We start from the raw sequence: 23,777 nt of genomic DNA, 5'->3' as shown, positions 1-23,777 counted from the left end.
TCCTGACCTCAGGTGTTTGAAAAATTGGTAATGGCTTACATATCTAATAATAAAATATAGTTAAATGGGTATGTCCCAAAATACTTAGTAGTCATTAGAACTAATGTTGTAGGCCAATATGAACATGGAAATTTGCTCATGAGAGTTTTAAGTGAAAAAAATCAAGTTAGCAAAATAAGTATGGTTCAATTTCTGGTTATATTCCTTAGCTGGAATACAAACACTGCAAGTGTGGGTTGTCCATTGTTGACATCTCTCCCTCCACCCCCAGTGTGTTTGCATTAATTTATATGCATTGTGGCTTTTGTTCTAGCTGAGAGGAGAAGAGGTATAGTTGGCAGACGAGATGAGGAGGAATGTGGAGGAATATAGTGAGTGCAGTAGCGAATCTATTTCCTGCCTCACTTCTCATACTAGGTTGAGCTCCTAGGCTTTGTGAATGACAGCTGGAAGGGATGGAAGTGTTTTATTTTTAAAAAGTAAAAATACAATATTGTAATTTTGGACAAGGGAGTAGGGGACAAAACCCCAGAAAGTTCAGGAAAGAACTGTGAGATTTGGTGCATATGGAACAATAACTCCTAGACCAGATGTCAAAAACTGCCATGAAGCCGGAGAGGAGACAATTCTCCCCATCTGTGTGGTAGAGGCTACTCACTGTCCCCCAATATCTCTTCATCTCATCTTGCTTATTAATACAATTTTAGGTAGGCACTCAGCTGACAAGACTATGTTTTGCAGATCCCCTTGCAGCTAGGTGTGGCTTTGTTATCAGATGGAGTGAGGGGCTATGACTGTAGAAACTTGAGCAGCCATCTTGAATGAAAGATGCAAGGCAAGCTCTGATGATGGCAGAGTCATGAGATAAAAGGAGCATGGGACCCTGTCACAGTACAGAGCTGCCAGCAATGCCGTCTCTATAACAAACACTAAGTATTATTCATATCTAAACCTGAACATAGATAGGCAGTAATTTCTAACCAGTGTTTAGCCCAGCACAAGGCCTGGGTGGTAGACTTTCAATAAATGTAGAATTAAGTTTATTCACACTATGTAGAGTTATGGAAGGCAAGAATCAGACCTTAGACTTTCGTGCTCAATCTTGAAGACAATGTTTTTCAACCCTTTCAACCGATTATCTCTCAAAACCTAAAATCTCATCCACCACCCCACTCTGTTTTACCGGGGAGATGTGTTTCTCAACCAAAGAAATAGAAGGTAGTGTGTTTTCTACGTGTTGTTAGTTAGCTAATTAGAGCAGGATGCTGGCGATGCCAAAATCTGTAGCCCCACCCCTTATATGGCACTTGAGGGGAGCGAGTATAAAGCAGTAGTTAAGACCAAAGATTTTGGCCTTGGGGTTGCAGTTACCTCTCCTTTTCAAGACCTTGGGGTCAATGTTTAACCTCTCTGGGCCTCATCCAAGAAATGGAAATACTAGTAATACTCCATATGGTTGTTGCAAGGATGAAATCTCTGTAGAAAGTGCCGAGGAATGCCTAGCACAACCAAGAACTTGTCAAACTTGTCACGCTTTACTGTCTGTAGCGTGCATTAGGCAAACGATAGTTTTGTTTATTTCATCTTCCAAGTATAAGAATACATTGCAGCTCGACATTTTGACACCAGCCCCTAAAGCTTTCCCACCACCACCCCCGCTGCGACAAAGCACTATGCTCCTTACGACAGCGTACGACGCCTAGCCTGACAGCAACACCTCTTACGGTAGAACGCGCGGGCCAATAGCGCTGCTCCCGGGCGAAAACGTAACTGCGCCTGTGCATGCGCAGGGCGGGGAGACCTTGGCGAAGCGGCGGAGGCGCCCAGCGGAGGTGAAAGCATTGGCGGAAAGGAAAATACAGCGGAAAAATGCAGAGCTGGAGTCGTGTGTACTGCTCCTTGGCCAAGGTGAGGGCCGAGTAGATGGGGTCGTGCTGAGCCAGAGGCACGGAAGGTCCCGCTCAGTGGGTCCAGGACGCGGCCTAAGCCCGTTGGCCTGGCGGAGCCCAGGCGCCTGGCCCGCACCACCCCTGGCCCCGGCTCAGCCCGGCCGTAGGCTCCGAGGTAGCAGCTCATGCTGCCGCGGCAGCAGGCGAGGGACGGGCCTGGGCCCAGGCTGTGGCGAGTCCTTTCAGGTTGTTTGACGGCCGGCGGTCACACATGCCACACCCCCAAGCCTGGGCCGAGGGCCAGCCCGGTCACACAGAGGCCTCTACCTTGGAGGCAGTGTAAGCCACCCACGTCCCGTGTAGTCTGGCTCTTCATACAATCTGTCTTTTTCTCATCCTAATTCTGACCCCTGAGTGGCCTCATTTTATGCAGTGGGCAGGTAACCTTGGGGTCACTTCTTGAATGGTTCAGACCCAGTCAGCTCCAACAGAAAACCCTTGGAATTCTCCTAAGGTCTTGTCAGTGTTGGCAGCTTTCAGCTGGTGTTCATTGCCATCTCTCAGGTCTTCCTGGATACTTAAATCTTTAATTGCAGCAGGTTATCAGAACAACTTTCCTTTTTAACCTGCCTACCAGCCACAGCCAAATTGTGTGTATGTGGCACCGTGGCCAGGTACTATATTGGTGGAGACCTCAAAAATAATCTAGCGGTCAAACCCCTTTGTTTCAGAGATGAGGAACCTGCGTTCCCAAAAGTTAATGTAACATTCTATAAGTCATGCTTTTAGGGAGCGGCGGAGGTGGGACTAAAACTCTAAGATTGACAATCGGCTGCTCTTTGGGTTTGCTGTCCTGACCTCAAGTGTTAAGAGTTGCCTTGGAATAGTTTTGTCACTGCCGCCCATTTGCCCACTGTGATAAGAGCAGGGGCTGTTTGCTTGCTTTCTTTCTGCCTCATTGCCCTTAGGAAATGGTTGCCATCCATATATAGAGACTAGGGAGATGATGATGCATTTTATCAAACTGTAGTAGCTCCAGAACGTAAGTACATTACTTGGTGCATTTTCCTAAGTTACCTAGTCTAATTTGCTATTCCTAGTTGATGGCTCCGGAACATCTTCATAGATGGTTCTAAGTAAATATGAACTATATATACAGGCTAGCTTAGAGTTAGGAAACAAAAATTACAGGTAAAAGGATTATCATGTATAGATTATTCAAGTATTTAAGTTAGAACTTTCAGAGCTTTATTTATTTATTTATTTTGAGACGGAGTCTCACTCTGACGTCCAGGCTAGAGTGCAATGGCGCGATCTCGGTTCACTGCATCCTCCGCCTCCCGGTTTCAAGCGATTCTCCTGCCTCGGCCTCCCGAGTAGCTGGGATTACAGGCGCCTGCCACTACACCTGGCAAATTTTCTTGTATTTTTAGTAGAGATGGGGCTTCACCATGTTGGCCATGCTGGTCTGGAACTCCTGACCTCAGGGGATCCGCCCACTTCAGCCTCCCAAAGTGTTGAGATTACAGGCGTGAGCCACCACGGCCGGCTCAGAGCTTTATGACATTAAAATGATCCCTGGCACTAATAATTAGCCATGTTTTCTGAAAATTATATAAAAATACCATTGAATACATTTTTAAAATTAAGTATGAGATGGTTTGTTGACTGTTCATAATAAAAAGATGGGTGTGGCAAGCTGAGACTGAAAAGTTTAAATGATTAGTTATCGTCAAAGAGGGGAAATTGATCTGTAACTTCTGTGTGGCATTGGAAGATACACTAATAATCCTTGCTTGATACATTTGCCAAAAATTGTTCTGTTTTCATCAGCCTTAAGTAGTTCTATGTTTTGAATTCATATCTTACATAATAGGAACATTTTCTTTTTCTAGAGGGGCCATTTCAATCGAATATCTCATGGCCTACAGGGACTTTCTGCAGTGCCTCTGAGAACTTACGCAGATCAGCCGAGTAAGTACTTAAGTAAAATATTTTTTTCATCACATTAGTTGACAGTTCGTTTCTGTTTCAATGTAAAAGCAAGTGAATATTAGAATAACTTATGTTAAGTGTCTTATAGTTCATTTGTTTATGTATTTATTCGTTTGACTGTGTGTTGAACTAGTGTGTTCCAGGCGGTGAACAAGGTAAAACCCTGCTCTTGTGAAACTTGTAATTTGGTGATAAAAGACAAACAATATATAAGTAATGGATAAATATTTTGGGAAGTAACTGACAATTAAAGCAGGTGATAGGGAAGAAGAGAGATAATTTTAGATCCAATGTCAGGAAAGGCCTTTCTGAGGAGATGATATCTGGGCAGGGTCCTGAGTGAAGTGAGGGATTGAGATTACTTCAGGCAGAGGGAAACAACACTGAGAAAGGTCTGAGGTGGAACTTAGCTTGTGAAGTTTAAGGAATAGCAAGAAGGCTGGTGTGGCTGGAACAGAAACCCATAGAATGTAAAATCAGAGAGGTAGGCAGGAGACAGATCATGGAGTGCCTTATAAGCCAGGCCTAGTAGTTTGGATCATACTCCGAGTATGGGAAACAAAGGTTTTGAGCAGGGCAGCAATTTCATATGTTTACATTTAAAAAGTTAATTTTGTCCATTGAGTGAGGTTGTATTGGTTATTTTAACACTGTTTAGAATGATGAGATGACTTTCTTGACATCCTGAATGAAAGTCTTCATGGGTTTATCAAAAGCATGTTTTAAAGATTAGCAGGATGTACCTTAAAAGGAAGCTATGGATCATGGAATTTTCTCCTGTATACTTTTTTTATATTTTTGAAGTTCCTGTAAAGGATATGTGTTTTATTTTTTTTTAGTATTTAAAACAGAAAATTAATAGGATTATATTGAAGTATTTTGACCTGTCAGTACCGAGGATATTGATTATTTGAAATGAACTGTTTTGACATTTACTGAATTCACCCATATGGATTATAAGTAAAATCGAATGTCTTAAAGCTTCAATTATAGAAATCATTGTCTGGGGGAACTGTGACTGTCAGTCTCCCTGCATTCTGTGAAGTAATTTAATCCTGTATCCTCAACTGTTATCCAGCCATTATCATTTTGGATATTTTATTTCTAGAGGAAGGGGGAGGATTCTAGTCACCCATGACCAACAGTGAGTGAGTGATTTATCCTAGCTATAAACAGGTCAAGAAGTCCTTTTTAAAAAAAAGCTAGTATGATGATGAGGGGAAAAGTTGGACCTCTTATACACTTTGTCTCTTGTTAAATGGGAATCTCATTTTCTCAACTCACATAACAGGAGAGATGTTAGATTTTCATTTCTAAAGGATGTTTTTCATAGCTAACTCTATGCCTTTGGAATCAGTCAACAAAGATTATTCAGTGCCTTCTATTTACCAGGCAGGATTTTAGTGGAATGAGGATGAGCGTTCCACGATCAGTTTGGGGATCCCTTGACATTGAGTAAATCATGAATCACTTAGTACCCATGTATGTAAAGTGTATAAAAGCTTTGAGTGGATGCAGTAACAAGCATTTTACACACATACTTGTATTTGTCTGAGGTATGTGCTTACTGTCTTTTCCTCAGGAATGCAAACTTCATCAGGGCAGGAACTGTGTGTGACTGACTGTTTTGTTTAGTACCTAAAGTGATACAGTAGGAAATCAATACGTATTTATTGAATGAATGAACCCTGGGCCAGGTCTGTTTTAGTTACTGCTCTATGGCAAAGCATCTGGTATGGTGTCTTGTACAAAGTAAGTATCCAGCTACAACAATAATAATATTAACTGATGCACTAAGGGCTTAACTCTGTCTTGGGCACAGATTTAAGCCTCATGGCCTTTCTACTACCTATGTGCTGCTGTTCTCCCCATTTTATAGATGGAAGAGTTAGGTTTTTCAACAAGGAAATGACAGAGCTGGGAGAATCATTTTGACTTCAGAGCCTGCACTGTTAATGTTTTATTCAGTTTTCTTCCTTACATGAGTATTGATTGACTCTCCTGAGAAGTTCAAATTGTATTATGATACAGTCTCGGTTACAACATCTGAGAGATGTCTGAATAGCCTTATGAACCAGGTTCATCAGAATTTGCAAAGTTGTGTGTGTTGCTGTTGATGTGACCTTTTATTTCATGACAGCACTTAATCTAACTTGTAGCACTTATAGCACTCATGTTCACTCATTCATTCATTCTTTTATTATTTTGACAGATACTAGTATCTACTATGTGTTAGTCACTGGGCTAACTACTGGAATACAGCAGTGAGCAAGACGGACAAGACCCAGCTTTTATAGAGCTTACAATTTAGTTGGGGGAGACAAACATCCAACACGTAATTGTGACAGGGGTCCACAGACTAAGCATAGGGAGTAATGACATCTATATATATATGGATTGGGAATGATCACATAATTCTTTCCTGAGGAATTATGTTGATAGCTGAAAAGATTGAGAGTAACTCTGGTTACAGGTTGGACCTTTTACTGTAATTTTTTTTTTTTTCCTATTTAGACTATAAGAACTAGGGCTATGTCATTTATGTATACACACACACGACACAGCATGTGCAGGCACACCCCCCCAAGAGCTTAAAGTAGTGTTTGTAATGTGAAATGCATGCTGTTAGTGTTTATTTCTAGGTAGATGGAACAGATCGTACATAGGTAGACCAGCATAATTCTATGCATGTAGGCTAAGAGTAGTAATTCACTGTTACTGAGGCTTAAACTGCATGGTATTGGTGAGTAAACAGAACGTGGTAGGAGATGAGGCTGGAGAAATAGTTACTGAAGGAATTTGGATGTTGTACTTAGGGACATGGGCTTTATCTAACAAGAGATTGGGGAACTAGTAAAGCATAACAACAAAGAGAATAACATCTGATTTGGGTTTTAGCTCTGCGGTAGCACTGGGTAGACTAAAATGGAGGATGTGAATGAGACTAGAGGCTGCCGGACTGAAGTTTGGAGGTGGATCTGAGAAGGGGAGTAACACTGAGTGACCAGTATGCACCTGGCACCTTCTTAGGATCTTAACATGCATACTCTCTGATCCTCACAACCGTAGGCTGCAGGTGTCATCCTTACTATTATCCCCATGTTATATCAAAGCCCAGAGAGATTGAGTAATTGGCCCAAGAACTTAGCCGGGGTACAGTTTGGAACCCAGGTTTGTTTTACTTCAGATCATTTCTTTCTTTACTGTATTTCTTCTTTAGGGACCAGGAGGTTATGACCAGAAAGTGGAGTGTTGATTTCAGAGGCTGAACAGTTTTGGGTGATAACAAGTATAGAGTGTTCACTATGAGAGGAGGTTACTGAAAAAGACTGGAGAATAAGGCCATTGACAATGTGAAAACAACTTCCCTTACCCCTCAACAAAATGTCAGCAAATAAACCTTGCCAAGTAGCTCTTATATTCAGTACATTTGGTAATTAATGATTATTGCTGTATGACATCTCTTTTCCTGTTTAATTTTTCTTTTTAAAAATCTGGGTTTTTTTTTTTTTTTTTTTCTAAGACGAAGTCTCGCTCTTGTCTCCTAGGCTGGAGTGCAATGGCACAATCTTGGCTCACTATAACCTCCGCCTCCCAGGTTCAAGCAATTCTCCTGCCTCAGCCTCCCGAGTAGCTGGGATTACAGGCGCCTGCCACCATGCCCAGCTAATTTTTGTATTTTTAGTAGAGACGGGGTTTCGCCATGTTGGCCAGGCCGGCCTTGAAGTCCTGAACTCAGGTGATCTGCCCACCTCGGCCTCCCAAAGTGCTGGTATTACAGGCGTGAGCCCTCGCGCCCAGCCAAAAATCTGGTTTTATCTTCATTTTGACATGTGCCTCTTTTTCCTCACTGTATTGTAAGGTTATTGAAGGTACTGATGAGTCATAAATATTTGATTTTGTTCTGATAGTAAAGCATATTCTTGTCATTTTAGTTGAAGTTCTTGATTGTCCAGGAGATTATGGGATCATCTGAGTGTTTTGGCAGGTGATAGAACATAATGGTATGTAGGAGCATACATGTCAGCATCTAGGGGACCTTGTTTGAATCCTGGCTAGATTACTTAACTAGTTGTGTAGCCTTGTGCAAGTTATTTAGTTGTTTTCAACCTTTTCTTCCTCTGTTAATGGTAGTAATAACTATGTCATAGAAATGTAATGAGGCTTACATAAGACAGTACACGTGACTGACTCACTAACTGGCACATTGTAAACTACCCAAGTGTTAGGTATTGTAGACTGACTTTTTTTTTGAAACAGGGTCTCGCTCTGTCATGCAAGCTGGGGTGCAATGGTGTGATCTTGGTTCACTGCAACTTCTGCCTCGCAGGTTCAGGAGATTCTCATGCGTCAGCCTCCTGAGTAGCTGGGACTACAGGCTTGCACCACTATGCCCAGCTAATTTTTGTATTTTTAGTAGAGATAGGGTTTCACCATGTTGGCCTGCCTTGTCTTGAAGTCCTGACCTCAAGTGATCCACCCACATTGGCCTCCCAGAGTGCTGGGATTACACAGACTAACTTCTTGAGATACATCTTATAATTATATTGATGATTAAAATTGATTTGTAACGCAACACCTTTATTGCAGTGGTAGCCTGGATAACGTGGTGCCTTATTTTCCTTATCATGATCTAATATGTAACACTTGGAGAATTTGTAGAGTACTTTTCTTGCCTTTTTTCTTTGAGTAAATTTTAATAACATTAATTGCCTTGTTTAAGTCAGTCACCTCTTATTGTACTCCAGTATTTTTAAAGTATCAGCCTGATACTTTAAACCTGATAGGAGCACACATTTCAGAATCTAAAGGACCATGTTTGAATCAGCTGATACTTCACTGACACTTAAAACACAGATTGCTATTCAGCTGTCATTTGCCATTTTTCCATCAGGCTTGCCTTAAATAAATGTATTTCATTTAACTACTTTTCTGTATGCTTTTTTTTTTTTTCTGAGATAGAGTTTCGCTCTTGTTACCCAGGCTGGAGTAGTGCAGTGACACGGTTTCGGTTCACTGCAACATCCACCTCCTGGGTTCAAGTGATTCTCCTGCTTCAGCCTCCCGAGTAGCTGATTACAGGCTCTCACAACCACGCCTGGCTAATATTTTGTATTTTTGGTAGAGATGGGGTTTCGCCATGGGAGGCTGGTCTCAAACTCCTGACCTCAGGTGACCACCTGCCTCGGCCTTCCAAAGTGCTGGGATTACAGGCATGAGCTACCATGCCCGGCCTGTATTCTGATTTTTTAACTTTATGTATGAGACTTAACCTGTGAAATTCTTCTTGACAAGGAGAGGGTGAGTCAGAATTGTGCGTTGTCAGCTTTCATTTGTATGCATCCTTTGGTACAGGTGAGAGTTAGATTATTTTTCTGACATTTTATTATGAAAAATTACAAACATTTAGAAAATTGTAAAAATTTTACATTGAACACCCATAATTTTCTTCCATTAACATTTTCTGTGTTTACAGTACCACATATGTGCTCATCCATTTATCCATCAGTCCATCTTATTTTTTGATACATTTCAAAGTAAATTGCAGACGTGTGTATACTTCCCCTAAATACTGGTTTGTTTTTGAAAGTTTGTTCCTGGCTTATACTCTCCTGTATTCTCACTTGACAGATCTTTACATAAAGAGTCTACTTTTTTCTTATTTTTGTGCATCTTAGCACTTTAGTGGTATTGTGATGGAATATTACATCTAGTATCTATAGTGAGAGAGGAACTCTTGAATTTTTGGTGTTTTCTGAAGTTTAAAAAAAAAAAATAACCCCTAAGATTATGTAGTGAATAGGGAAATGAAACCCGAGGGTTTTGGCTATTATCTTTTATCTCTTGTTTACTTCTCCTGACCTTACTAAAACAGTTCTTTTCCAAACCAAATTTATTTTTCATTTTAGTACCATAGACCTACTATAAGAATTGTTACATATCAGTGATTAAAGATACATGCTCAAAAATACATATACTCAAAATTTAAAATATTTAATTCAGTTTTATTGTCATTAAAAGGGTTTTTGGGGAATCATAGCAATGATATATTATAAATATATATGCTCATGTAAGAATGAGAAAAGAGTATAAAATATGGCAAAAATTGAATTTTATAAAAACTTTCCTAGAGGAAAGATTGGGAGGTCCTATAAACAGTTTTCTCTGGCTTGTATGGCAATGTGGATGGGTTTTTTTTTTTTTTATTTAGTGTATTTAAATTTATTCAGTAAATTTGTATTTTTAATCAGAAAAGACATTAAAAATTCAGCAAAGAAACTTGTTTTGTAGCTTGTATTTATATTACTCTGAAATTAAAAATGAGAACCCATTTGAGGGATGTTGTGTAGATTATCACTTGGTTCAAGATTTAAAAATAAAAATACATTTTATTAGATACTTAATTCTGAACCTAAATCTGAACCATACAGGGTGGCTAAAAAGCACAGATGGATCAGTAAAAATTGAAGCAATTTTTCATGTATTGAAATGACTGTACATATTTTTTCATGTATTATCTCAGTTATCTTTTGCTATAACCAAAGAGAATCTAGTACTTTCATTTATTCAGCCGGAGGGATTCTTAGATTTTTGTGGATAATTGGGCTGAATAACTTAGTTATCCACCAACACAGAGGTTCTGTGGTTCTGTTCAGGCCAGCAAAGGTTTTTGAATGATATTACTCTAGGGATGTGTGTTTTTGGGGAGAGGGGGTGATGCAAATTAGAATAGTATTCTTTGTAGGTCAGAATATACCTACTATGTGTAGAATACTTACTATGTGTGCTAGAGGTACTATGCTAAATTATTACATACATTATTTTATTCTATGAAGTAGATTTTTTTGTGGTCTTTCTTTTGCCAGGTATGGAAACAAAGATGAGGCAAGTTAAATTACTCACCTAAGGTCACTTAGGTAGTGACTATAAAGCTTGATTATTGCTCTCTGGGATTTTAGTTTATGATGGTTAAAACTGAGGAATGGAATAGTATTGAATAATGGAAAGACTACTGGAAGTAGAGTCAAAAAGCTTAGTTTGTCTCTGCAGTTCACTTGCCAGTTAACCTTAGACAAGTTAATTGACCTCTCTGAACTTCTTGTTTCTTCTGTGAAATGTCTTATTTATGACATCTTTATGTTCCTCATAGGAAATTCTGAGACTCAAACATGATGATATATGTGAATATGTGTTATGAATTGCTAAATGCTAGACGAGTTGTGGTTGTCAGGACAGTGGAAGGGGAAGAAAAGGGAGACTGTTTCCTAACTCTTAAAAGTCATTGTTACTTTATTTGAAGTTGGATTGAGAAGAATGGGAGTAATTGAACTTATTTGCACATTAGTATTACGATTGTTACACTCCTAAGGATACTGATCAAAATTAATTTTCAATTTTTTATCTTTATTTGAAAAATAGCCACAATAGTTAATTGAATATTCTGGTTAGCCTATTATCTTAAAGTATATAACAAATATCAATATGCAAGTTCAAAACATATTTGTTAAATATTACGTGGAAGCTGTTTTTTCCCTCATATTTCAGAAGTTAAGGACCTGAAAAAGGTAATAGGTCTTAAATTTATTGGAAATATTAAAGCATTATATAAAATTATCTTATTTAATTCTAACATCAATCATTGAAGGCAGTGTTTTCATCCCCATATTACAGAAAGGTTAAGTCATTTGGTCAAGTTTACACAACTAATCATTGGCAGTGCTGAGATTTGAAGCCCAGAATGTCAGATTCCAAAGCTCAGGCTCTTTGCTTCATACATACTTGTCTTCCAGTATCACTAAATTCTTGTCAGTTATTAAATCAATAGAATTTAGGAAGGTCAGTGGATAATACAATGTTAGTATTACAGAACTCAGTTATGTTTCTGTATGTTATAATGAATAGAAAATAATAGAAAATGAAATTTAAGATAACAGAAAATGAAATTTGAATATTTATGCCATTTTTCAGTAGCATCAAAGAGCATCAAGTAGTAGTAATAAAATAGTGCAGAAAATATGTAGAAAATGCTGATTTGTACTCTAAGAGATTTAAGTATCAGGTTATTTGTTTGCTCTTCCAAAGACCTCTTTTTGGTAACTATTAAGCAATTTACTATTTTATATCAATTTGCTTTTATTGTAGTTGATGCTGATGTAACAGTTATAGGTTCTGGTCCTGGAGGATATGTTGCCGCTATTAAAGCTGCCCAGTTAGGCTTCAAGGTAAGGTTTGAACTCCAACTAAGTATTGATTTATTTTAATTTGGGAAGGGTTGATCATATGTATAAAGTACTTTGCGGGCAAAAACATGGTAAATACTTTCTTAACTCTATAAATAACTTGTAAGCCTGAGACTAATAAAGATTAGGTTCATTTGGTTATAGTATTCTCTTGGAATGGAAAGTGAAATCTATTAGTTTTCTTCTCTTCCCAGTACTTTTCATTTTGACTTCTAATCACACTTTGGAAGATACAGTGATGGAACTAAAAGCGTATATTTGGTAATGTTAAGCACACAAAAATATCTTTTAGAATAATTTACTTTTGGGTTAGCCCAAAAGAGTTTATTATTATTCAAATGGTAAATTATAAAAGACTATATATTTTAGTCTCTGTGAAAACACAGCTCAAATAGCTTGTTTTGTAGACAAATTAAGACATATATTTGGAATTTTAGTGATCTGAAACATTGGGGTTATGTGCAGTTAAATAATATTTTCTTTGGTTGTAGACAGTCTGCGTTGAGAAAAATGAAACACTTGGTGGAACGTGCTTGAATGTTGGTTGTATTCCTTCTAAGGTGAGCATATGTTTTGTACAGCGCAGAGATTGTTTTTGGCTAGCAACCAACTAGAAGGATGGATTGAGACTAGATTAGACAAATACACTTGTTAAAAAACAATCCAAGTTGTGGCACATTTCACACAGAGAAAAAAAAGAATGATAAAAAAAACACACTTCTCTTTTGTAAAACTTAAAGAGTGCTGTCACTAGTCTGCCGCTCATTCCTGAAATAGCTTCCTTGTCTCAGAATGCCTAGCTTTAGACTCAGACAGACTCTGATGTTCTCGTTTTTTCTCTTTATCTTTCCTTCACCAATGTAACAGATAATAGATAGTAAGTAAATTGTTCTTTTAGGTCTTTTATGTATGTAAACATGACTGCCTTTTTCACCTGCCACCCTGAAGTGTGTACTTATGCCTTTACTTTTAAAGAAAGTAAAAGTCTTTTTCATTCTTGTTTGTTGAATGTTTTTCACGTCATTATTGTCTGTCTTTGATTAATAAGAGAAACTGAATTGGTGTAGTCCCATATACTATTCCATGTAGAGAATGCCATGTCTTTTTTTAACTTCTTTTTAAATTTTTATTGTAAAGTGACAGATTACAATTGTATATATTTATGGCGTACAAAGTGGTGTTATGATTTATGACTATAATGTGGAATAATTTAGTCAAGCTAATTAACATATTCATTACCTACCATTTTTGTGGTGAGAACATTTGAAAGAGAATATCGGGCAAGTGCGGTGGCTCACGCCTGTAATCCCAGCACTCTGGGAGGCTGAGGCGGGCGGATCACCTGAGGTCGGGAGTTCGAAACCAGTCTGACCAACATGGAGAAACCCCATCTCTACTAAAAATACAAAATTAGCCAGGTGTGGTGGTGCTTGCCTGTAGTCCGAGGGAGAATTGCTTGAGCCCGGGAGGCAGAGGTTGCGGTGAGCCAAGATCACACTATTGCACTCCAGCTTGGGCAAAAAGAGCGAAACTCCATCTCAAAAAATAAAAAGAAAGAGACTATCATTTCATAAGTGCTTTTTGATTATTTGAAGTCTATGTATGAATATTTGATAATTTAATCTTTTTAATTTCCTTTAGGCTTTATTGAACAACTCTCATTATTACCATATGGCCCATGGAAAAGATTTTGCATCTAGAGGAATTGAAAGTAAGTATACTTTTCATACTTAATGACATAACCAGACTGCTTGACTTGGCTCTTCTGTCCAAAGACTTAAATGTGTCTAATGTATGTATAATAGATGTTTAGTGAAGGAAAAGTAAAATAAAGAATCTCAAAAATGTGGAGAGATTTACTTAAAAAGGAAGGCCTAAATCCAGATTTCTCCCAGCCAAGTATAACCAAGCCTAACTCTGCAAATCCAGATTTCTACCATTATATCTTCTGTTCCTTTGCCAACTTTTTCCTGAGTTTTGCCTTTATGTGTTTTTGAAGAGTCAGTTTTCATTTCCTGAAACTTGGAGATCACTGAGAAGGCTGGATTCCTGAGTAGTATGGGGAGACAGAGGAAGGAAGGAAGGCCCACTTAAGCTTTTGGTAGTAGAAAAATTAGAAAGAGTGAGGCATAGCGGAAAAGGAAAAGGACATTTAATAACATATCTTGTCTCCTGATATACTTTTTGAGCTGTTTTAATCTTTTGTCTCCAATTATTGTTGTTGGTCGGTACTTCCAGAAAGGTAGTCTCTTCTGGGCAGGACCTAGTCATAACCTTGGGTTGTTACTTTTCCTTCATTTGTTTATTTACAGAGGTAGGTTTGAGGGGCTACTTACAGGCAATCCATTGGGTATAGAGATGATGTGTATGCACTAAAGCATATAGAATATCATACTAGATGAAAAATGGAATGATGTAAAGAAAGAAGAGCTAGGGGTAGTCAGGAGACCTGCATTGTAGGCAAGGCTTTTACATCCTAGCTCTGTGACCTTGGGTAAATCAGAAATCTCTCAGAGTCTCTTTTTCCTTATCTCTAAGATATGTGTTGGTTGTTATATGAGGTACTTTCTAAGATACCCTTCATACCTCTAAAGTTTAATTGAGTTGAGCATTTTTATCCAATACTGTTGCTTCAGAGTTCTCTTCTGAGTTGAATGAGTGATTAAAACCTAGGTGATTAAACTTTGTCAGCTATAATTATAAGTTATTACGTTTTGAAACTTTAATACTGGCTTTTATGAGCATTAGGTTGAAATTTTCCAGTTGGTGAGTGAAAAACACTGCACAGTGCTTCAAGAATTTAGCTAAGGACTAAAGATTAATTTAACAAATTACAGTGTCCGAAGTTCGCTTGAATTTAGACAAGATGATGGAGCAGAAGAGTACTGCAGTAAAAGCTTTAACAGGTGGAATTGCCCACTTATTCAAACAGAATAAGGTCAGTGTTTAATATTTAGATTTCTGCTTTACTTTGAATACACATTAAACTTTGCATTATGGAGTGATGATGTTTGAACTTGGTTACAGGGGAATATTTATTTAATTTAAAAGAGCTTGCTAACCTGAAATAGATTTCCCTGACATATATCACATGTTTTGCTGCACCATGGTGTAGCATTACTGAGTAAGGAAGCATTTTGTTTTCGATAAATTATTTACAGAGTAATTTTTCCTTCAAATGATTCATCAAACAAATTACTTTAAACTTTGTGAATTTATAAACATTATTTCATAAAGGTTGTTCATGTCAATGGATATGGAAAGATAACTGGCAAAAATCAAGTCACTGCTACGAAAGTTGATGGCGGCACTCAGGTTGTTGATACAAAGAACATTCTTATAGCTACGGGTTCAGAAGTTACTCCTTTTCCTGGAATCACGGTATTTATGCTTTGTAATTTACAACCATGACAACTTTTCTTTAGAAATAACGTTTTATAAATTATTTTTGCTATTTGTGAACTTTGAGAGATTTCTGACTGAAATACTATATTTTGATGGTCATTCAGCTTTGGGAAGTTAACCTGTCTTTATTCTGCAGTGATTTTGACCAGCTATAGAACACCTTATATTAAGATATGTTTGAGTACAGTATGAAGTTAAAATTGACCATTACGTTTGGAATATTGGAGGATAAAATTTAAAGTCAGCATTTTTAATGAGATTTGATGAAATTAGGTATATAGATACCTCAAAACAAATAAATGACTTAGTATTTTTAGTGATTCTGCTGAGATCACAGTTTATAAATACATTTATCTCTTCATATCCTTCGTGGATTGGTTCTAGGACCCCCTCTTGGATACCAAAACCCACAGATGCTCAAGTGCCTTACATAAAATGACATAGTATTTGCATATAATCTGCATACTTCCTCCTGTATACTTTAAGTCATCTCTAGGTTACTTATAATACCTAATACACTGTAAATGCTGTGCAAGTAGTTCTTATACCGTATTGTTTAGGGAATAATGACAAAAAAACCCATCTTTACATGTTTGGTACAGATGCAACCATCAATTTTTTTTCTGAATATTTTCAATGCATGGTTGGTTAAATCTGCAAATTCAGAACCCATGGATATGGAGGGTCGACTGTACTAGGTTTTTTCAGATTATTTTGATTATATCTTTTGTTTTTCTTACAGATTGATGAAGATACAATAGTGTCATCTACAGGTGCTTTATCTTTAAAAAAAGTTCCGGAAAAGATGGTTGTTATTGGTGCAGGAGTAATAGGTGTAGAATTGGTAAGTGTTGTCTTTCTGCCTCTTACTACCTCCTTGGAGTTGGAAGGGACTTAAAGGTCACCTTTTTGATTCTTTGTATAACATTATAGGCTGATCAGCATTGAGTTTTGCTTGAACACTTCTAGTAATAAAGAGTTTACTTTTGTTTTTTTCAAGACAGCCTATTTATTTACTCATTTAGAATGTTCTTCTTTATTTTAGTCTGTTTCCTTGTACCTTCCACCCTCCTATTTCCTAGAACTGGTCTAATTCTTTTTTAATATGACAGCCATTCAGATATTTGAGGACAGCTTTTATCCTGAGCGAATTGCATTCCAGATAAAGATTATTCTCTTTACCATGACATACATGATTTGGCTCTTCCCTTCTCTATCCTCATCTTGATGCCTCTTAGGTTTTAGAAATGTCAAACTACTTGCATTTCTCTGAACACCATGTTATTTTGACCTTCTGTCTGCCTTGTTCTCCCTTCTTGTCCATTTGGCAGCTTTCCACACAATTCCAATGACCTCTCTCCATTTTAGAGCCACTGTGCCTTGTAATCACCAGGAATTGCTCTACTTCTGAAATAATACATTCAGATATTTTATTATCTAACCATGACCTCGTTTCCTCTTTTACTCAGTTATTCCTAGTGTACTTTGTACCCTTTTTTAGGTTTTCTAGTCCATAGATCTACTTTCTTGCGATCTGCCCTTTCTAGTCTTGACTGCGTTCCTGATCAGCTTAGATGCCATAGTCCATCACTTTAACCACACTCTTACAGGTGTCCTTGAGTTGCTTGCCTCACTGTGCTGTCATATCTGCTTGACAAAACTCTAGTTCTGGTTGAATGCAGCAGTCTGCCCTTTTTATGCTATTTCCAGGCTATTGACTGCACCTGGAGAAAAACACACCCTGTGCATTGGTACTTGTATTAATTCTTGGCACAGACCTCAACAAGAACCTCAGCCTTGCTGACAGTTTATTATTTCCTAAGATGGTACACTGCCCTGGTCTCTGCAATGGCCATTTTCATTTTCTGCTCTTCTCAAATCTCTGCTTGTATACTGTCTTCTCTGCCTGTATGATGACCTTGTCTTTTAAATATTACATAAAAGAGAAATCATCAGATGAGAACTCCCTCAAGTTGATGTCCTAAATTTGAAAATGCTTTTACCTGTTGTTACACCTATCCTTTTGATTATCTCTCCTCTTACTATGGAAATGCCATTTTCCCTGAGACTAATCCCTTTACTTATGCTTGGTAGCGCATCATCTGCCTTTTCAGAGACTTGTTTTGTGATTTTTATTCATGTATTTTTCAGTCTTCAGACTCTTTCCTTCTCATTTACAATTTCATGTGCTGCTATGTGTGCACCTGTGTACCATACACATGCTCAGATGCATTTGCAGTCATTAACACAGATTTGTGTGCACATAAATACTCCTTCTCTTGGTCCCATGTCCTTCTTGAGTTACCAATTTTGTTCGTACTTTTCCTTCAAAACCCAACTTCTCAAAAGAGTTGTCCATGCTTTATTTCATCAACTTCCACTCACTCCTCAGTCTATGGCTTGTACCAATAAATTGCTCTTGGGGCATGAATCCATTTGTTGCTCAGTCTGGTGAAATAATTTCTTCACTGCTTTATTTGGCAGTAATTAGCATTGCTGATTTTCTTGCCTTTGAAACTCTTTCCCTAACTTCTGCGATTTCATAGTCTTCCATTTTTACATCTGCTCTTTGGGCTGAATTCTCTGTATTATGCAAGTCCCCTTTATTAGGCTTCCCTTTAATTGTTAGTATTTTTCTTTTTTTCTTTCTTTTTTTTTGAGTCCAGGTCTTGCTCTGTCACCCAGGCTGGAGTGCAGTGGCACGATCTCGGCTCACTACAACTTACGCCTCCCAAGTTCAAGCGATTCTCCTGCCTCAGCCTCCCTAGTAGGTGGGACTACAGGCACTCGCCACCATGCCAGGCTAATTTTTGTACTTTTGGTAGAGACAGAGTTTCACCATATTGGCCAAGCTGGTCTCAAACTCCTGACCTTGTGATCTGCCCACCTCGGCCTCCTACTAAAGTGCTAAGATTACAGGTGTGAGTCACCGTGCCTGGCCAATTGTTAGTATTACTCTAGATTCGATCTCAGGGTTCTGTCCTAGACCTTTTTTTGCCTTTCTACAGAGTATTCTCTTCACTCTCACCTCAGTTGCCTAAGGACTACAGATGTCTGCAGCCTGATCCTTTCTCTTTGCCTCTAGACTTTTATATCTGAATGTCTACTTGTGAGTCTCACAAGCACTCTGTTTATCCACTAAATGTATAACTTAACCTTTCTTTCCTCATCCTACTCCCACTCCCCACCTCAAACAAACAAAACCAAACCTAATTCTCTTCTGGCATTTCCCACCTCAGTGAGTGGTTCTGCTGTCTATATAAAGTCCTAAGCAAGAAGTTTGGGACTTATACATGATTTTTCCTGTGCCCTCCCCCCGTATCACTCAGTCACTGGATACACACACACACACACACACACACACACACACGGAGTATATTCTCTTTATTCATCTACCTAGATAGACTAGTTCAGGCCAGTGTCATGTCTTGCGCTAGGTCTTCCTGGCTTCTTTCATCTTTTTCTAATTCTCCTTGTTGTGGCTGGAGTGATTTTTTTGTAACACAGATTTAACCATGTTCCTTCTCTGCTTAACACCCTTCAACGGCTTACTATTGCTATTAGGATAAATTCAAACTCTTTGCTATTTAAAGACCGGCATGATGTGGCACCAGCTTATATCTCTAGCCTTTTTTCTAGCTCCCTCCGCTCTCAAAACTGTGTACTAGTATATTGAAATATTAGTTCCTGAACAAGCCAAGTTCCTTGGTCTTATCTTTAGACCTTCCTCTGTTAGGAACATTTCTTCCCACTACCAGTCCTTGCACTCTTGTGAGCCCCTCGCTGACTACCCTAAATGTCTTTAGGTATTCTTGTCGAGTGTTCCATTGCACTGCATACTTCTGTTTCTTACAGTATTTATCTTACTTTCTTGATATTACAGGTTGAACGTCCCAAATCTGAAAGTCAAAAATCCAAAATGCTCCAAAATATGAAACTTTCTGACTGTCAACACATGACACTCAGAGGAAGTGCTCACTGGAACATTTCAGTGATGCTCAACTGAGCAAGTATATAATGCAGATATTCCAATAACTGGAAAAATATCCAGAATTTGAAACACTGTGGTCCCTAGCATTTTGGATAAGAGATATACAACCTGTAATTGTTCTCTTCTCTCTCTTTCATTGAAACATAAACTCCATGAGGGCAGAGATCATAGCTGTTTGATTCACTGTCTTTAGCATGTAGCACAGTAGCTGATATATGTAATAAGTACTTACATATTAGCTTTTATTATTGTTGCCCATTTTTGATAGAATAAATACCTTTCAAAAATCAGCTTAGGCTGGGCATGGTGGCTCATGCCTGTAATCCCAGCACTTTGGGAGGCTGAGGCAGGCAGATTGCTTAAGCCCAGGAGTTTGAGACCAGCCTGGGCAACAATGTGAGACCTTATCTGTACAAAAAATATAAAAAATGAGCTGGACACAGTGGTAGTGGTGTGTGCCTGTAGTCCCAGCTGCTCAGGAGGCTGAGATGGGAGAATCACTTGAACCTGGGAGTTTGAGGCTGTAGTGAGCTGGAGTCATGCCACTGCACTCCATCCTGGGCAAAAGAGCAAGACCCTGTCTCAAAAAAAAAAACCCAAAAACAAAAATCAGCTTTAGAGTTACGTTTTTAGTGAAGAATTCTTTCTTCTAAGAAAGCTCGTCTTTCATTGTTTGAGTCCTTAGTATAATGTATCTACATTTCCATAGTACCCACTAATAATTGCATTTATTTGTCCATGGCTGACTTTCCTGTAAGACCAAAGCTCCTTGAAGGCAGGACTGAATTTTTAATTCCTATTTAAATCTCCATTGGTTTTCTTAATGTTTAGTACTTAGGTCTCATGGATAACAGGTCTGTTATTTTGTCATCAACCTTTGGATCCTGTCCAGTCCATCAAGAAAACTTGTAATCTGGCCGGGCGCAGTGGCTCACGCCTGTAATCCCAGCACTTTGGGAGGCCGAGGCGGGCGGATCACGAGGTCAGGAGGTCGAGAACATCCTGGCTAACACAGTGAAACCCTGTCTACTAAAAATACAAAAAATTAGCCGGGTGTGTTGGCGGGAGCCTATAGTCTCAGCTACTCGGGAGGCTGAGGCAGAAGAATGGCATGAACCCGAGAGGTGGAGCTTGCAGTGAGCCAAGATCATGCCACTGCACTCCAGCCTGGGGAACAAAGCAAGACTCCGTCTCAAAAAGAAAAAGAAAACTTGTAATCTAAACATGTTCAGGGTTGTAGAGAGTACTTCTTTTGATATGCGTAGTGTACTTCTTATAATGTAATCCTTTAAAATCAGTTTAGTTGTTTTTATAAAGCAGACATTGAGCTTATGTTCAGATAAAAACCACATTTTTTTGCATTTGGAATTCTGATTTGCTAAACCTAAGTGACTTTGAACCTTTATTTATTCTTGCTTTCATTTAATCTTGTTCACTCACACTCATTATTCCAATCTATATCTTAGTCTTGATTCTGTCATTCTTGTACTTAACTGCTTTTACTTTTCATAGTTCATAAATTTTGAAAGTACGACAATTAAAGTGTGCAGTCCCATCATCTGGTCTGATCTTGGTTAAGCAAACTTCCGTTGTCATTCACGTCATTAGTACAAATTTTTGACCAGGATGAAATATTGAAAGCCATCTGACAATACAGTCTTTCATCAGTTATAAACAACTTTGATGTTTATTCGTCTTCATTTCTCCATCGAATCTACAAGGATATCATGAGATTTTCTTAAATTTTTTTTTAACACCTTGCTGATACCAAAATATACTACATTAACCAGTCCAGAAACCCTTCAGAAAGTAAGAGTGGTTTACGTGACCTGTTTAGAACACTTGTGGTAGTGTCTAATGATTGTGAAACCAGCTGATTAATAATGTCTTCTAGTGTTTAGCAGAATATCTTCTTTTCCATTTTTGAAAATTTAGGCATATTTGCCTGTCTGCCACCTTTTGGCAGTTCCCTTGTGCTAAGTTCCCAGAGTTCACTGAGAGTGCCTGTATTGTCAAACTCTAATTGGGTTGATGGGGGAATTAACTATTTTTTTTTTTTTTGAGACAGAGTCTCGCTCTGTAGTCCAGGCTGGAATACAGTGGCATATGATCTCAGCTCACTACAACCTCCACCTCCCAGGTCCCAGTTCAAGCAATTCTCCTGCCTCAGCCTCCTGAGAAGCTGGGATTACAGGCACGCGCCACCACCCAGCTAATTTTTCTTTGTATTTTTAGTAGAGACGGGCTCTCACCATGTTGGCCAGGCTGGTCTTGAACTCCTGACCTCATGATCCGCCTGCCTCGGCCTCCCAAAGTGCTGGGATTACAGGCGTGAGCCACCATGCCCAGCAGGGAATTAACTCTTTAAAAATGACCAGTTGTTCTTAATCTTGGGCTTTGCCTCTTGGTTAACAATATTTCTTCTGTTCATTCTGCTTTGTTCTCATAGTTGGATAAAACAAGAAAAAAAGGAATAACATTTACTTTCTTTTATTGGTCATTATAATAATATCTCCAAGCAATAATTCTATTCATCTCAGCAGTTTTGCTTTAGGTTTTGTATAAGCCTTGAGTCTTTTGACACAATGATTTAGATATCTGTGACTGTATTGAATTAGTTTTTACATGTCTTTTTAAAAACTTAAACTTATTAGAGAATTTACTGTGTAGTCATAATATCTGTTTATTTTCTCATAAAGATTATTCACATGACTGTATTTTTATTTTTTATATTTTGCCTTTCTTCTTCCATTCCAGTTAGTGTAGTATTAAAGAACAAATGTTTTGGAATTGAACAGATTTAAATTTGAATTTCAACTCTTCCTCTTACTGACTTATGTTCTTGTTAAGTTAATGAGCCACTCTGAACCAGTTGGTTTGTTATCAAAAAGGGGATAAAAATAACTAACAGGACTATTGCTGGGATTTAATACATTTAAAACACTTAATGCAGTGACTGGCATTTAGTAAGCTCTAAATAAGTGGTAGATGCTGTTGCGTTTTCCTGTCTTTAAGTATTTTAAAATCAGTTTTCCTAAAGAGTAGGGCACTTGTGTATGCTCATCACTCCCGACTTTGTATTAGACTCCAAGATGATGTTTCTTATCATTTCCACACTCCCATTATTTCCCCTCTGTTTACTCCTATCCCAGTTTCCAAGAATGGTCCTTTTTTTTTTGTTTGCTTTTTAAACAGCTTTATTGAGATATAATTCACATACCAGTTCACCCATTTAAAATGTACAATTCAAAGGTTTTTAGTATATTCATAGAGTTGTACAACTGTTACCACTGTCTAACTCTAGAACATTTTCATCACCCTAAAAGAAACTTGGTACCCGTTAGCAGTCATTCTCCATTCCTCCCTTGGCTCAGCCCCTGGAAACCACTAATTCTACTGTGTCTATGAATTTGCCTATTCTAGACATTTCATATAAATGGAATCATACAATACGTATTATTTTGTGTCTGCTCTCTTTACATAGCATAATGTTCTTATGGTTCATCCAAGTTGTAGCATGTATCTATACTTCATTTCTTTATATGGCTAAATATCTCATTCTCTGGATATGGCACATTTTGTTTATGCATTCATCGGGGTGGACATTTGGGTTGTTTCTACTTTCCGACTATTATGAATGACGCTGCTATGTCTATTTGTGTACAAGTTTTTGTGAAACAAGTATCTGTTTTCATTTCTCTTGGGTATATAACTAGATGTGTAATTGTTGGGTCATATGGTAACTTCAAGGAACACCGTTACACTGTTTTCCGTACAGTCCCACCAGCAATGCAAATTTCCGTTTGCTCCACTTTTCCACTGGTACTTGGTATTGTCATTTTAAAAAAAAAATTGAGCTGTTCTAGTGGTTGTGTAGTAGTAACTCATTGTGGGTTTTTTTTCCCTATTTTTATTTTTTAAATTGCTACATAATAGATGTACTTTTTTCAAGGTACGTGTGATAATTTGATACATTCATATAATTAAATCAGGGTAATTAGGCTATCCATCACCTCAAACTCTTTTTTTATGCTAGGAACATTGAATTATTTTCTTCTAGCTATTTTGAAATGTATAATTGATTGTTACCTATAGTCAACCCTGCATTAACACCAGCTCTTATTTCTTCTAATTGTATATTTGCACTGATTAATCAACCTTTTTTCATTCCTCTTCTCCCTCTAGCCTTCCCAGCCTCTGGTAACCATCATTCTGCTCACTATCTTCATGAGTTCAGTTCTTGTTTTTTTTTTTTTT

At 38.1% G+C, this 23,777-nt stretch overlaps 1 protein-coding gene across 3 annotated transcripts in view; it reads left to right on the top strand.

Annotated features, from left to right (window-relative positions):
• DLD (dihydrolipoamide dehydrogenase) overlaps positions 1–23,777 on the top strand; it is a 35,747-nt gene that overhangs the window by 4,884 nt on the left and 7,086 nt on the right. The window contains exons 2-9 of one of the 3 annotated variants that reach the window (XM_011948193.1): positions 1,593–1,908; positions 3,785–3,863; positions 12,027–12,106; positions 12,616–12,684; positions 13,766–13,835; positions 14,962–15,062; positions 15,362–15,505; positions 16,272–16,373. In XM_011948193.1, the coding sequence (XP_011803583.1) occupies positions 1,870–1,908; positions 3,785–3,863; positions 12,027–12,106; positions 12,616–12,684; positions 13,766–13,835; positions 14,962–15,062; positions 15,362–15,505; positions 16,272–16,373 (684 nt within the window). In that variant the 5' untranslated portion in view covers positions 1,593–1,869. Of the gene's footprint in view, positions 1–1,592; positions 1,909–3,784; positions 3,864–12,026; positions 12,107–12,615; positions 12,685–13,765; positions 13,836–14,961; positions 15,063–15,361; positions 15,506–16,271; positions 16,374–23,777 lie in introns of those variants that run through there. The other 2 variants (XM_011948195.1, XM_011948196.1) reach the window with 2 other exon arrangements.

The sequence above is a fragment of the Colobus angolensis genome, unplaced genomic scaffold (genome assembly GCF_000951035.1).
Source record: "Colobus angolensis palliatus isolate OR3802 unplaced genomic scaffold, Cang.pa_1.0 Scaffold275, whole genome shotgun sequence".
In the NCBI taxonomy this organism is placed as follows: Eukaryota; Metazoa; Chordata; class Mammalia; order Primates; family Cercopithecidae; genus Colobus; species Colobus angolensis.
Note: the sequence above shows the minus strand (reverse complement) of the source record. Positions and strands in the feature narration are given on the sequence as shown.